We start from the raw sequence: 13,188 nt of genomic DNA, 5'->3' as shown, positions 1-13,188 counted from the left end.
ACATGAATAAAAAACTCACAACATTAACCGGAATCTTAATAGTAGCAAAAATCTTCATAAAACCATCATCAACATCTTCTTCAACTTTCATATCCCATACATTAATTAAACACCAACTTTCCAGCAACTAGAAAAAACGACAAGATGTAAGCCTCAACATCTTGATAGCCATAATTGTGTTATTTCAAAATGTCACAGTTACTTGCACCCCATCATTCTTAGGTCGGACGGCTAATGGTGGAGGAACAAATAATTATGGCGTTTAAAAATAATACATAGATGGTTATGAAAACGTTGAAATCTAAATCTTATCGTTGTCGTTTGACATTTGGGATTTAAGAGCCGAAGAAGATGTTAGCGGTGGTTTTACAAGAATTTATGCCGATATGAGGGAGTAGAAAAATAATAAAAATATTGCAAATAAATATGAAAGTAACAAATGACATAAAAAACCTTCCTTTATATATATATATATATATATATATATATATATATATATACACAGTGATGCTATATGGTGCGAGAACAAACCCCACGAATTGCACGAACACTCTCTTTGTGCCCCACCCAATTTCCTTTTTTAATTTTTATAGGTTTTTAATATTAAAACTAAAATAAATAAATAACATACGTGGAAGAGAAAATCACGCTTGCCGACAACGAACATCTCACCACCGTTTTCAACAGTAAAGCTCATTGCAGCCGTCCACTTGTTTTTTGATTGTCACTGTTGTTGTCTCCGTTGTAGCATTCGTCATCGTTGTTCCTCGTTGTGTTCCCGTTGTGGTTCTCCAACACAACTACCACTACAAATCAACGCTGCTATCACAGTACTACTACCTCCCGCAAAACAATAAATTCTTCACTCCAAATCTAGCAAATGATTATTATTCTTCATCCTACATTAAGTGCTTCAGTACAACTTAACAAAAGTTGAGCAAGTTATAAAAAGGAAAACAATTTTCACAAAACAAAACCAAACAGAGAGAGGGAGAAAGCTGCTCAGCATAGTAATGGTGTGGGACTGTGACAAGAGAAACCAGATAAATAGGGTGTGTCGAATTCATCATCGAAAAATAAAAAATTGATTGGTTAGGATGACCGGACACGGCGGCGTAATTGCAATAAGGGAGGAAGGTGGTTCGGTGATAGTGTGTTTGCTCACGCATTGTACTGAGTCGAGTTCCTTCACAGTTGTGGTAACTGGTAAGAGTAAGATAAAAAAGTCTAAAGTTAATTTTGGCATTTTGTATCACTGATATATAGCATCACTGATATATACTATTGATTGATTGCAACTTCTCCTATTTTTGGGTTCACAAGGGTTGCCGTTTTTTCACTCACCCATCCCTTTGTTGTAGTCTTGTTTTCATTCGTTCTTCAGGTTTTGCAATCTCTATCTACTTTGCTCAAGGTATTTTCATTCCTTTTCAATCCTACTTCATTCATAATAATTTTCTTGCTTTAACCACTCTCTTCTGTGAATTGGGGTTTAGGGTTTACAACAACTTAGGTTTTCTTTTTATAGATATTTATAGAAATTGAGCGTGTTTTTATGAATGTAAATCCTCAATCATAATAATTTGTAGTTTATAAGCGCTTGTGTATAGGCTTACATAAACTATTTCTATAGCAAAATAAAATAAAGTTAAATTGTTTTTTATACTATGTTGTAAGCTGCTTTCACAAGTTTATTCAAACAATCTCCCAAAACTTATGTTAGTAGATATGCTCAATTGCAAGTCAATCCAATCGGATATTAAATCAAATTATAGTTAAATTAAATTTGTCTTTTATCGGTTTTAAGAATTTGTTATTTCTTATAGTTGTGCTCTCTGTTGGAACTTAAAGGAAGTTGCCAACAACAGTCGATTGTCTCTCCTTAATAGTCATAATCCCACAATCACAACTTAAATGGGTAAACTCAAACACCTCCTTTTCATTTCATCAATCTATTTTGCGTTTTTTTATTTATTTATTTATTTTGGATTGGGAAAGTTAAAGTTATTGCTCAATGTTGTAATGTTGAATTACTATATTTTTTGCAAGATACAATTTGTTTTTCCTTTCATGTTATGAAAATGCATGCTCTTGATTGAGTGTAAGATGCATATAAGTTTGTCATGTTTATCTTGCTATTGTTGCCAAACTTGGTTAATTGAGCCATTTCATTCTCTATTATTTTCAATGTTGTTTTGTCTGTCTTTTTTTTTTTTTTGGTAAGGTTTTGTCTGTCTTCTATTTTGGTCGTCGCAGCGAATTGGTAAGTTTGTTGATCAATGTTGTAATCTTGTATTAATATGTTCTTTAAAAAAAAAGGGTCGGTCTTCTATTTGGCTGTTTTGCCTTTTCTTTTTCTTTATTTAACTTGCAGCCATATTAAAACAACCTCACCCTTTCATTTCTTATTTGATAAAAACATTAAACAGAATTAGCTCAGAAGCGCCGTCCAAAAAACAAAAATAACAAAGTTGCTAAGAAGCAAAAAGTAGGGAACACAGAGGGAGATCCTCATGCGACGATCAAAAAACCGTTTCTTCCTAAGAAGCAAAAAGTACAAAGTAAGTTTTACTCAATGCTTTAATGTTGTAGTATTAAAATGCACTTCATCCATCTGTTATGATCTAGGTTTTGACTTTAAAACCATGTGAAGACAATTCTTTTTGCTTTCTTGTTTTATGAAAAATCAAGCTCTTGATTGAGTGTTAATATGCACATAAGCTAGTTATGTTTATCTCACTATTGTTGCCAAACTTGATTAATTGAGCCATTTCGTTTTGTCAGTCTTCTATTTTGGCTGTCGTGCTTTGTCTTTTTCAGCTTTCATCCTTATTAAAATAATCTCACTCTTTTGTTTCTTATCTGATCAAAAAATTAAGCAGAAACTGCTGAGAAGTGCCGATCAAAAAAAAGAAAAGTGAAGTTCTATCCCATTAAGTTTTATGACAAACCATTCCCTAAGGTGAGTTTTTCTATAAGTCTCAACAAAGTTTATCGTGCTTTTAGCAAATGCCCTAATCACAAGTTTCACAAATTTAGTTTCTTTATGCATATATGAATTATTTAATATCATTCTCTAAACCAACAGGAGCCTCTCAGGATAGATTGGGATGCTGCCTCTGAAGCAAGACGCAAAGGGATTAATTTGTTAGGGGAAATTATATCGAAATTTAAGATTCAGAGGGCCCGAGAGTTAGAGGAATGGAAAGAAAAGAAGAGGGCCCGAGAGGAAGAGGAAAAGAAAGAAAAGAAGAGCCGTAAGCATTGTTATTAATATATATAGGAGCAGTTACTGAAGTACTTTCAATTATAGGTTGGAATCATGTGTGTTAGTGAGTTGTTATATTTTGCGTAGTTTATGTTGCTGGCCAGAGAAATGCATTGTCGCTTTTTTAGGAGCTTGACTTTATGCCGCAGAAAGACAATACTTTCTGCATATGTTTTGTAATATGAACTAGATTATGATTTGCATCTCCAATTATTCTGATCTTCTTGAACCCATTGGTGTCGGTCTGCAATCAACAATATCAAGACAGTCATTTTTACACAATGAGCCTCTAGTAGAAGCTTGAGAGATATTTTGGCTTGATGATCTTTCAAAACTTGAAATATATCTGGATGTTGAGATAAAAAATTAAGTGTTCATTTTTTTTTAATTGCTCTTTAGGCTTTTAATATTTCTCAAAGCCACCCAAAATTTACCTAAATACTCTCAATGATAGTTAACTGTTGTTTATACTGATTTGAAACTTGATTAAACCGCTCTAAAAAAATACCGAATGACACATATGTGCCGTTGGAGAGTTGAACGGTACTTAAGTGCTGCTCGGGAAAGTTTTTAAGAAATTTGAGAAGCCTAAAGACAAATTTCCATTTTGGAAAAAACATTTACATTGATTATCATTATTTTTGACCAAATTATTATTATTATTATTGTTCAAAGTGTCGAGATCAGAAATTAAGTGTTGTTTATTTATTTTTGGAAAGAAACATTTACATTGAATATTAATTATTTTATTATTATTTTTTACAAGAAAACTTATATTCATACATCTGGTGTTGAATTAAATCGAAGGCTACAAGTGCATCAAATACAAAAAGGTGTTTATTCAATCCAAACAACAACAAAAAAATAAAAATTGCATATTTTGCAAAATAGTGAGCAGCTTGATTAGCTTCTCTTCTAACATGAAAAAAATAATAAAATTGTTCATAATATTTTGGCACTCAGCAACAATTGCACCTAAGTAACTAACTATTGTCCAAAGTATCCCCCTTTTTTTAAGAAACTTGTTAACGTGGTCAATGATATTGCTATTTCAAAAATTCTTTTGAAAACCTATAATGGATCTGAAAGTGGCCTAAAATTTGTAATTTTTTTTCCAAAAGAAATTGTACTTAAATGTTATTGATTTCAGTACAAATGTTTTGAAACTCATTAGGCTGCATATATTAAGAAGTAGTAAATAATTTATCATTCAGTTTTATGTTTATACTCCATCCGTCCCAAATTATATGACGTTTTGGACATTTCACATGTATGAGAAATAAATATTTTGAGTTGATTTACAAAATTATTCTTAATAAATGGTATGAATAAGACAAATTAAAAAAATTTAAAGAAAAGAGAGTAATAAATAATTTTTCTTTTCTAAAGCGCACTTATACTTTGGGACAAGGGGAGTATTTAAATGTGCTTGTAGCACGTATTGCTAGATTTAGTTGGTATATTTTTTGGTTCACAAGGGTTTGCCTTTGCCGTTATTCACTCAATTTCGTTCTGCTTGTTCTTCTGTCTCTCGTGGTTGAGAAATTGAGTCTGTAACTCAAATAACCTTTTCATTTTATCAAACAATTCTATGTGTCTTTTTTACTCAATGCGACGATAAAAAACCCGCTTCTTCCTAAGAAGCGAAAAGTGCAAAGTAAGTTTTACTCAATGCTTTAATGTTGTAGCATTAATATGTTCTTTGCTGTTCATTCATCTGTTATGATTTAGATTTTGACTTTAAAACCATGTGAAGACACAATTCTTTTTGCTTTCCTGTTTTATGAAAATTCAAGCTCTTGATTGAGTGTTAAAATGCACATAAGCTGGTTATGTTTATCTTGCTATTGTTGCCAAAACTTGGTTAATTCGAGTTTTTTTTTCTTTTCAACTTTCATCCATATTAAAATGATCTCACCCTTTTGTTTCTTATTTGATCAAAATATTAAACAGAATTTGCCAAGACGTGCCTTTCAAAAGACAAAAAAATAGTGTTGGAGTACGTTCCGATGGATTACAATAGATGTAAAAAGGCAAGTATTTCCAGAAGTCTCAACAAAGTTTAGTGGCTTTTAGCATTGCTTTTTATACAGGTTTCACAAATTTAATTTTTTTATGCATGTATGAATTCTTTTATATCAATCTCTAAACTTGCAGTTGAGTAGTTTTGATATGGATCATTATCTAGCTGTCATTGAAGAACGTCGCAAGGCTATTGAGAAGGCTTTACAGGAGGACAAGGAAAAGTTGGAGGTTGATATTGATAGGGCCAATGCTACTGATATGGAAGAAGAATGAGAGGGCCGAGAGGAAGAGAAAGAAGACCAGTAAGCCTAGTTATTAATATTGGAGCAGTTTTTAAGTACTTCTAAATTCTAATTATAGGTTGCATTCATGTGTTAGTGGGTTGTTATGTTAGCTTATGTTGCTGGCCAGAGAAATGCATTGTCTCTATGGTATGGTTTGTAAAGACCGATTTTCTTTAACATATATATATCAAGAATATAAAGACAATACAAATACCTCTTTAGCCTTGCTTATATATTTGGTGATCCCATTGATATTTTCCTTATCTGTGCCTTTCAACGACAAAAGTACATGTCTCGGCAGAACATATTTCCGCTCATCTGCACTTAGATCATACCTCACAAATGTGTGACCAAATTATTTTTCAAGGGGTTAGGCCATATAATGTAAGGGCTCAAAGTCCTGTGTTCAAAGTCAACTATACCAATCTCTCAAACAACTTCCTTCCTTTTCATTTTCCTGTCATTATTTTGAGTCTGTTTGGATTGACTTTGAGCTTATCTACTGGTATGATAACTTATGAGACTTTGAAATAACTTATGACATGTGTATAAGCAATTTTTAATGTATTTCTATACGCTCTATAGGATAGCTTACGATAACTTATTGTACATGAAGACAATTTGACATTTTTTAATCCTTTGTTTACAACATAGCTTATACATAAGCAATTGCATGATAAGCACTTACTCAAATTGTGTATTTAAATAGGGTCAAATTATCTTATTTGAGGGTGGGCGCTATACATGTGGATATGTTGGGAGATAAAACCTGCAATTCAAATTTCAGTACTTTTTTTAAAACAAAAGTAAGAAACCGTATGTAACACCCCGTTACCCATAAGCAGTAAAATAACATAAATACATCAGAGTAATTTCACAACGGGCATGCTACACGTCATTTTAAAATTCTTAAATAGAAAATAAAACTATTTAATCAAACCACTTGATAAAATATGAAAACATAGTAGCGGAATAGTTTTCAAAATCCAACAACATCCTACGGCATTAAAGGCCTTAGCATAATTCATCAACATTGTTCAAAAGACAATAAAAGGCTCCACACCACAAGTTCCAAAATTTGATACATGGAAAGGAAAAGCAACAATAACAAAAATGATAATTCCCATCCCACGTATCAGAGCCCTAGACACGACTTTGAGCCACCACCTACTACTCAGGATCACCTGCAAGTTACCCATAGGAAGGGCAACGTTTTCAAGCAGAAGGGGTGAGATTCACAACAGTAAATATAGATATTAAAATCATCAAATGAATCTAACACCCTATTACTTCAAACATATTAATCTTGTAATTATCAATATTTAATTCACAAGCCACAACAACATCACCATAATAATCCATTTAGCAAGTATGTATACAATGTACATATTATCAATAACATCAACAACACATCAAGATCACAATGAATATATATGAATAAATGTATATTCAACATCAACATCAACATAAGATAAAACCGAACAACAACCAAGACTCATGCAGATGACATGACCACTGCTAAGACACCATCTTAGACTTCTTAATGAAATGCATTATGCATGTGGTACCAATCAGGACCGGAGCCCTCACCGCTTTTGAATGGTTAAAGCATTCATCAGGACCGAAGCCCTCACCGCTGTTGAGCAACTAGTACTCCAGGACCGAAGCCCTCACCGCTGTTTTTATGCATATGCAATGGACCTACTTGTGTATATCTACATACAACTGACCATGCAATGCAACTCCATGTGACTCCAATTAATACAACATGTATGATCAATAGTTAAAACATACAATGCATTCCTCATCAACAATCAACATCCAACAGAAATTCAACCATTCAGAATGATGCACAATTAAATAAAATTATGCTTAAACAACAACACTTAAACCTTATCAATCAAGCAAGCAAAACTGCACTCAAAACTGCGCTAGCTCGCCTCGCGAGCACATCAGCTCGCCATGGTGAGTTCACAAAAACACTAGCTCGCCATGGCGAGTTCAAGGCGAACTCGAGGCGAGTGAAAATCAGGTACTCTCGGGAAAAAGTGACATTTCCTCACTCAAACTCCAATTCTAAGTTCCCTATTCATCTTTTTAACCTAAGACTTCCACCATTCATCATTAAAATCATCTAGGTACCTTAAACCATCCCCAAAACATCTTATAACAACTTTTCAAAAATCAAGTTTTAATCTGGGCTACTCGCCATGGCGAGTTGGATTGCTCGCGAGGCGAGCTATGAAGTTGCTCACTCGCCATGGCGAGCACAGCTACTCGCGAGGCGAGCGATGAACTTCTGTACGGGCAGAAACCTGGTTTTTCCCAAAAATCCCATTTTTCTTCCAATCACTCCCCAAATCAGTTTACAGATGCAAATTAACTTTCTGTATGCACTTAGAACCTATTTCTAACATCAAATTCATGCTTACAACTTCAAAACTACAATTTCATCATAAAACCCAATTTCCCAAATTCTCACCAAAACTCTGTTAAACACAAAATCAGAAATCAATAACTATATTACTGAAGAAAACCTCACCCTTACCTTAATTTTGCAGAAGAAATGCAGCACAAATTCACTCTTGGCTCTAACTTGGTCTTCTCCTCTTTTTCTCCCAACTTGTCAGTTTTACGTACAAAGCTTTTTAACCTCTCTTTTCCTAACTTCCCATTACTTGTAACTCCCTTCTATTTTCATTAACTCCCCATAACTTCTAATAACTCCTATTATTTCCCCAAACACCAAAATAATTACCATCTCATTCTTATTTTAATTATTATTAACTAAACCATATAATAAAATAATACACTACATAAATCACCCAAAAATCACATATACACAAATATATGCATATACTCCACATAAATCACCCAACATCATATATAATAATATATATATATACTCCACATAATAAAATAATTAAATAAATAACTAGGGCGTTACACCGTAAATGTGCAACTCTAAGTTTGTGACAGATGTAATAGGCGAAAAGTACTTATGGAAGAAGGGCGAACTCCACCGAGTACAAGTGTATAAAGAAAGTTTTCCTACCGGCAACACATAACAAACTAAAAGCATTACAATCTAATCGCAAAAGTTTGCAAATCAAATCATGAAGAAACATACCTTAATACTTTTGCTTATGATAAAGAAGTACATTGACATGTACTTTTGCAATTGAACTTGATACTGTTTTAGGTTTTAGATTATTTTCTTCACCTATACTAGTAGGTAGTAATAAAAAGGCTAAACTTCACTTTTCGTCCTCTAAGTTTCAAAATGTTGCGATTTTGGCTCCCTATTAAAAAAAATGGCAAAAGTGACCCCCTATGTTTAGGGAAATATGCTCTTTTGATCTCCTAACATAAGGGAAATATGTTTTTTGACCCCTTATCTTTACAAAAAGTTGCGATTATGGCCCCTTTTTTGGGACACGTGGCGTCTTCTCAACAATTTTGAGATGAAGGGGCCAAAATTGCCATTTTTTTAATAGGGGGCCAAAATCGCAATATTTTAAAATATAGGGGGCGAAAAGTGCACTTTAGCCTAATAAAAACTACAACTTGATATAGTGTGGCTCATAATCATACACAATCAAAAGAGGTGCGTTGAGTTGAGGGGAATCAAAAGTGTAAGTTGATTTCGAAAACATAGTAAGGATGACGAATATTGCAAAAACCCTATCCGTGATCCCACTCATGCCAACTTCTTGCTCAGCGGACTTCAAACATATCGCGTCCAAAACAATCTCTTAGATATAAGCCTAGAGGTTTTGCAAACAATGATCTTTTTATATTATCAATACTACTCCATCTTTTTGTATCATGACCCCACGTGGATGAGATAAATTGAAATTGAACATGCTTCAATTTCTGCAAGAATCTAGCATCATTGTGAATGAGCATTCAACGTGAACCTTTTCCATAAGTGTCTAAGATTTGAATGTGCAATACAATTGGATATATCATAATAGACAGCGGGACTAGCTAAAGACGTGGTCTCTCGTGCAAGAGCATGAGCCACCGCGTTAGCTTGTCGCCTAACAAACTCCACCCTATAATTGGAAAATAAATTACGATAAAAAGAACGACAAGAAGAAATAATAGAACCAAATTCAGATAGGTCGTTTCGTGTAGAAAGGAAGGCATCAACTGTGACTTTGGAATCTGTCACAAAATCCACATTATCAAGCTGCATATCACCCAACCATTGCAAAGCAGAGTGCAACCCTAACGCTTCTCCAACATCCACCGAAACCAGACAAGGGTAAGTACCGGTCTTAGCCAGAACAAAACTACCCTCCCAGTCGCGAATACAAATACCAATACCTGTGCGATTATGATGAGATGAGAACGCTGCGTCGATATTGCATTTATATCTACCTGATGTGGGGGGTTGCCACAATACTTGATTGTGGTGATGTGAGGAGGAAACCCCCATATGCGCAGGCATGGCATGCAGAGGAGACGAAGTGGATGCAAGAACATCCGGAGAATTCGCCAATTGCCAATCCGTAACCATATTTCGAGCTCGATCTACAACCACCGCACTTGTTTCTGTAACATCGTCCCAAACTTGAAGATTGCGATGTTTCCATAAACTCGAAGACTAGAGCATTCTTCTTTAACATAAATTTAGAGCATTTGGTTAAATAATACATTTGAATTCAGAACATTTGGTTGAACAATAGAATTGAATAAATACGGTATTCAGTGAAATTCCTTTCATATGAATATAATAATACATTGAAGGGTTAATTAAGTTTTTGGTCCCTATAAATATCTGCAATTTTGTTTTTAGTCCCTAAAAAATTTTTTGTTAGTGGTTTTAGTCCCTGTTAAATTAAAATTTGTTTAATTATGCTTAAACTTCTAAATTTTTGAAAGATTTTTTACATACATGTTCATAACATCATAAGACGCTCTTTTGTAAATTTTTTTTATTTTTTTTAACATGTAATGAATTAAATATGAATTTTTCTAAAAGCTAAATTTTCAAGATTATATTAATGAAAATTTGGACCTAATAATAAAATTTTAAGTTACTTTTTTGCAGAGGAACTTTGTATAATATTCTAAGTAAGTATGTGAAAAATATGTTACAAATTTAAAAGTTTAAGCACAATTAAGAAAATTTTAATCTTATAAGGACTAAAAGTATGTGTTGATCCCTGTTAAATTGAAATTTGTTTAATTATACTTAAACTTTTATATTTTTAAATGATTTTTAACAGACATGCTAAGAACATTATAATAATCTCTTTTATAAAAAATTAGAATTTTTTAACATGTAATGAATTAAATATAATTTTTTTAAAACGCTAAAAATTTAAGATAAAACTAACGAAAATTTGGACTTAAAAATAAAATTTTGAGCTAATTTATTGTGGCGGAACCTTTTATAATGTTTTAAACAAGTATGTAAAATATCATTAAAAAATTTAAAATTTTAAGTATAATTAAACAAATTTTAATTTAACAGGGACTAAAAACACTAACGGAAAATTTTGTAGGGACTAAAAAGTGTGATTTATTTTTATAGGGACTAAAAACAAAACTGCAGATATTTATAGGGACCAAAAACTTAATTAACCCTACATTGAATAAAAATAAGGATAAAAAAAACAACGTTAAATGGTTTTAATAACCATAACTTAAAGGTTAACCCATTCACACAAGATCATGAATATAAAAATATATTAGATTACTTATTTGGATCATATACCACATGTAACTCCATGATTCTTATACAACGTTTTATTTGGATCCCTTTAAAAGATATATTAGATTACTTATTTAAACTCGTTAATATGAAATAAATTGCTGGTATGTCAATAGACAAATATTTCTTATTTTCCTTCAATATAATTTTGTATGTAACTGGATTAAAAATTTTATTTTGTAGGTAATGAAAATTTTCTAGTAGAAAACTGAAACATGCATATGCATGTATAATATATAATATGATTTAATATAAAGGAATGAAGAAAATACAAAATAGTATATAGAAACAATGAGTGAATAAATAGACAATTAATGTTATAGATGTTACTCGTCTATTATTAAAATAGTAAATGATGTAATTCATAATTTGTTCATAAAATTATAGACCGTTCCAACATTTTATGCAGCTATTTATAAAAACAAATAATTTTCTTGATAGATAAAATATACATAAAACATAAATTTAATAGAGGTTAAACTTTACAATCACTTCCAATTTTTAACATATATGTTATTTATTCTCACATAGGATTCATGATTCAAAGAGACATATTTAATACGTGAAAAATGAGGGAGATGTGTATTCTTTGCAGGATAATCAATGATTCATGTATGTTATTGGTGTTGCTGTTTGAAATTGAAATGCATGATTCAAGAGTAATGTTTAATACATGAAGAATGAGTAAGATATAAATTCTATAAAAGATATAATGGTGATTTATGTATGTAGTTGGTGTTGTTGTTTGTTTGTGATCGAAACACACGATTAAAAACTTATGTTTAATTCATGTGAATGTGAGAAATTTAATTATGTGTGATTCATATAATATTTTAAAAAATAATATTTTTAAAAGGTTAACTTTTGAAAATACACATTTGCAAATAAAAAATTACGGTAAAATATAAATTTTAATTCCATTTATAGGGATAGACATAAAACATATAGAGTAAGTCCCACCACTAAGTGAAAAAGAGGTTTTGAAAATCCAAAGTTTGACAAGAGGGCAGTAAAGTCTACCAACACCCGGGAATAAATAAGTAATTCTCTAAACAATATCACAACTGTTTGTGACGTATGACAAGATATTTATAAGCGATTAACATTAATTATTTTATAATTTTTAATTTTTTTTTATTTATATCTTTAAATGGAATAACGTATGGTCCTATTAGTTTCACGAGATTAATTTATATCGTCGCAGTTGTGTGGCATGTTCAATTTACGCCAAAATGAATTTTACGCCTTATGACGATAAAAAAACTAAACTTAAATAAATAGGTTATGGAAATTGACATAATACAATAAAAGTTGAAATAAATGTCATAATTTTTTTTTAAAACTAGAATAGAAGCAACGATGAACTTTGGACATGATGCTGCTAATTGTAACGCTAGTTACGATGATGATCATAGATCGGTCTGATAGAGTTATGCGACACATTATGCAATAAATACACACACATCAAGATTAACTGATATAATTTTATTTTATGTAAAAGTTATTATTAATTTCTTAACTTTGATAGGATCAATAGATTTTCGGATACATATCTAACTCATATCCGATATTGCAATAGTTTTACACACAATTCAAACTAATTTCAATCTTTCTGATGGATTTCAAAATCCATTATCACCATAAGGTAACTTTGATTTTGATTTCCTTTTTTCTCCTCCTTTGATGGTACATTTATCCAGGAGAGTTGCATCGTTTCAAAACTTTCATCAGACAAATTTGTAAGGATACATTTATTAGTCTTTTTCAAATAAAAAAATCATTTTCAAAAATAGTTTTAATATACATAATAATATAGATCATTGAAACTAGTCAGATTTATAATTATATTATAACAAATCATATGTTAAATATTCTCATACATCAGT

The 13,188-nt window shown here is 31.7% G+C and overlaps 1 protein-coding gene across 1 annotated transcript; it reads left to right on the top strand.

Annotated features, from left to right (window-relative positions):
- Positions 1-1,652: 1,652 nt before the first annotated feature.
- On the top strand, positions 1,653-5,566 carry LOC120577411 (uncharacterized). Its single transcript, XM_039828750.1, has 6 exons — positions 1,653-1,918; positions 2,430-2,561; positions 2,883-2,962; positions 3,089-3,257; positions 5,222-5,301; positions 5,426-5,566. Exons 1-6 carry the CDS (start codon positions 1,915-1,917, stop codon positions 5,564-5,566), a joined length of 606 nt encoding a protein of 201 aa, XP_039684684.1. The 5' UTR covers positions 1,653-1,914.
- The last annotated feature ends 7,622 nt before the right edge of the window (positions 5,567-13,188 follow it).

The sequence above is a fragment of the Medicago truncatula genome, chromosome 8, assembly GCF_003473485.1.
Source record: "Medicago truncatula cultivar Jemalong A17 chromosome 8, MtrunA17r5.0-ANR, whole genome shotgun sequence".
NCBI lineage: Eukaryota > Viridiplantae > Streptophyta > Magnoliopsida > Fabales > Fabaceae > Medicago > Medicago truncatula.
This window is presented reverse-complemented; position numbering and strand designations above follow the sequence as displayed.

Bases quoted from the DNA above. Each gene is read 5' to 3' on its own strand.
- LOC120577411 (XM_039828750.1), top strand. The intron at 2,562-2,882 runs GTAAGTTTTACT...AAAATTAAGCAG, and splicing joins TAAGAAGCAAAAAGTACAAA to AAACTGCTGAGAAGTGCCGA. The intron at 2,963-3,088 runs GTGAGTTTTTCT...CTAAACCAACAG, and splicing joins ATGACAAACCATTCCCTAAG to GAGCCTCTCAGGATAGATTG.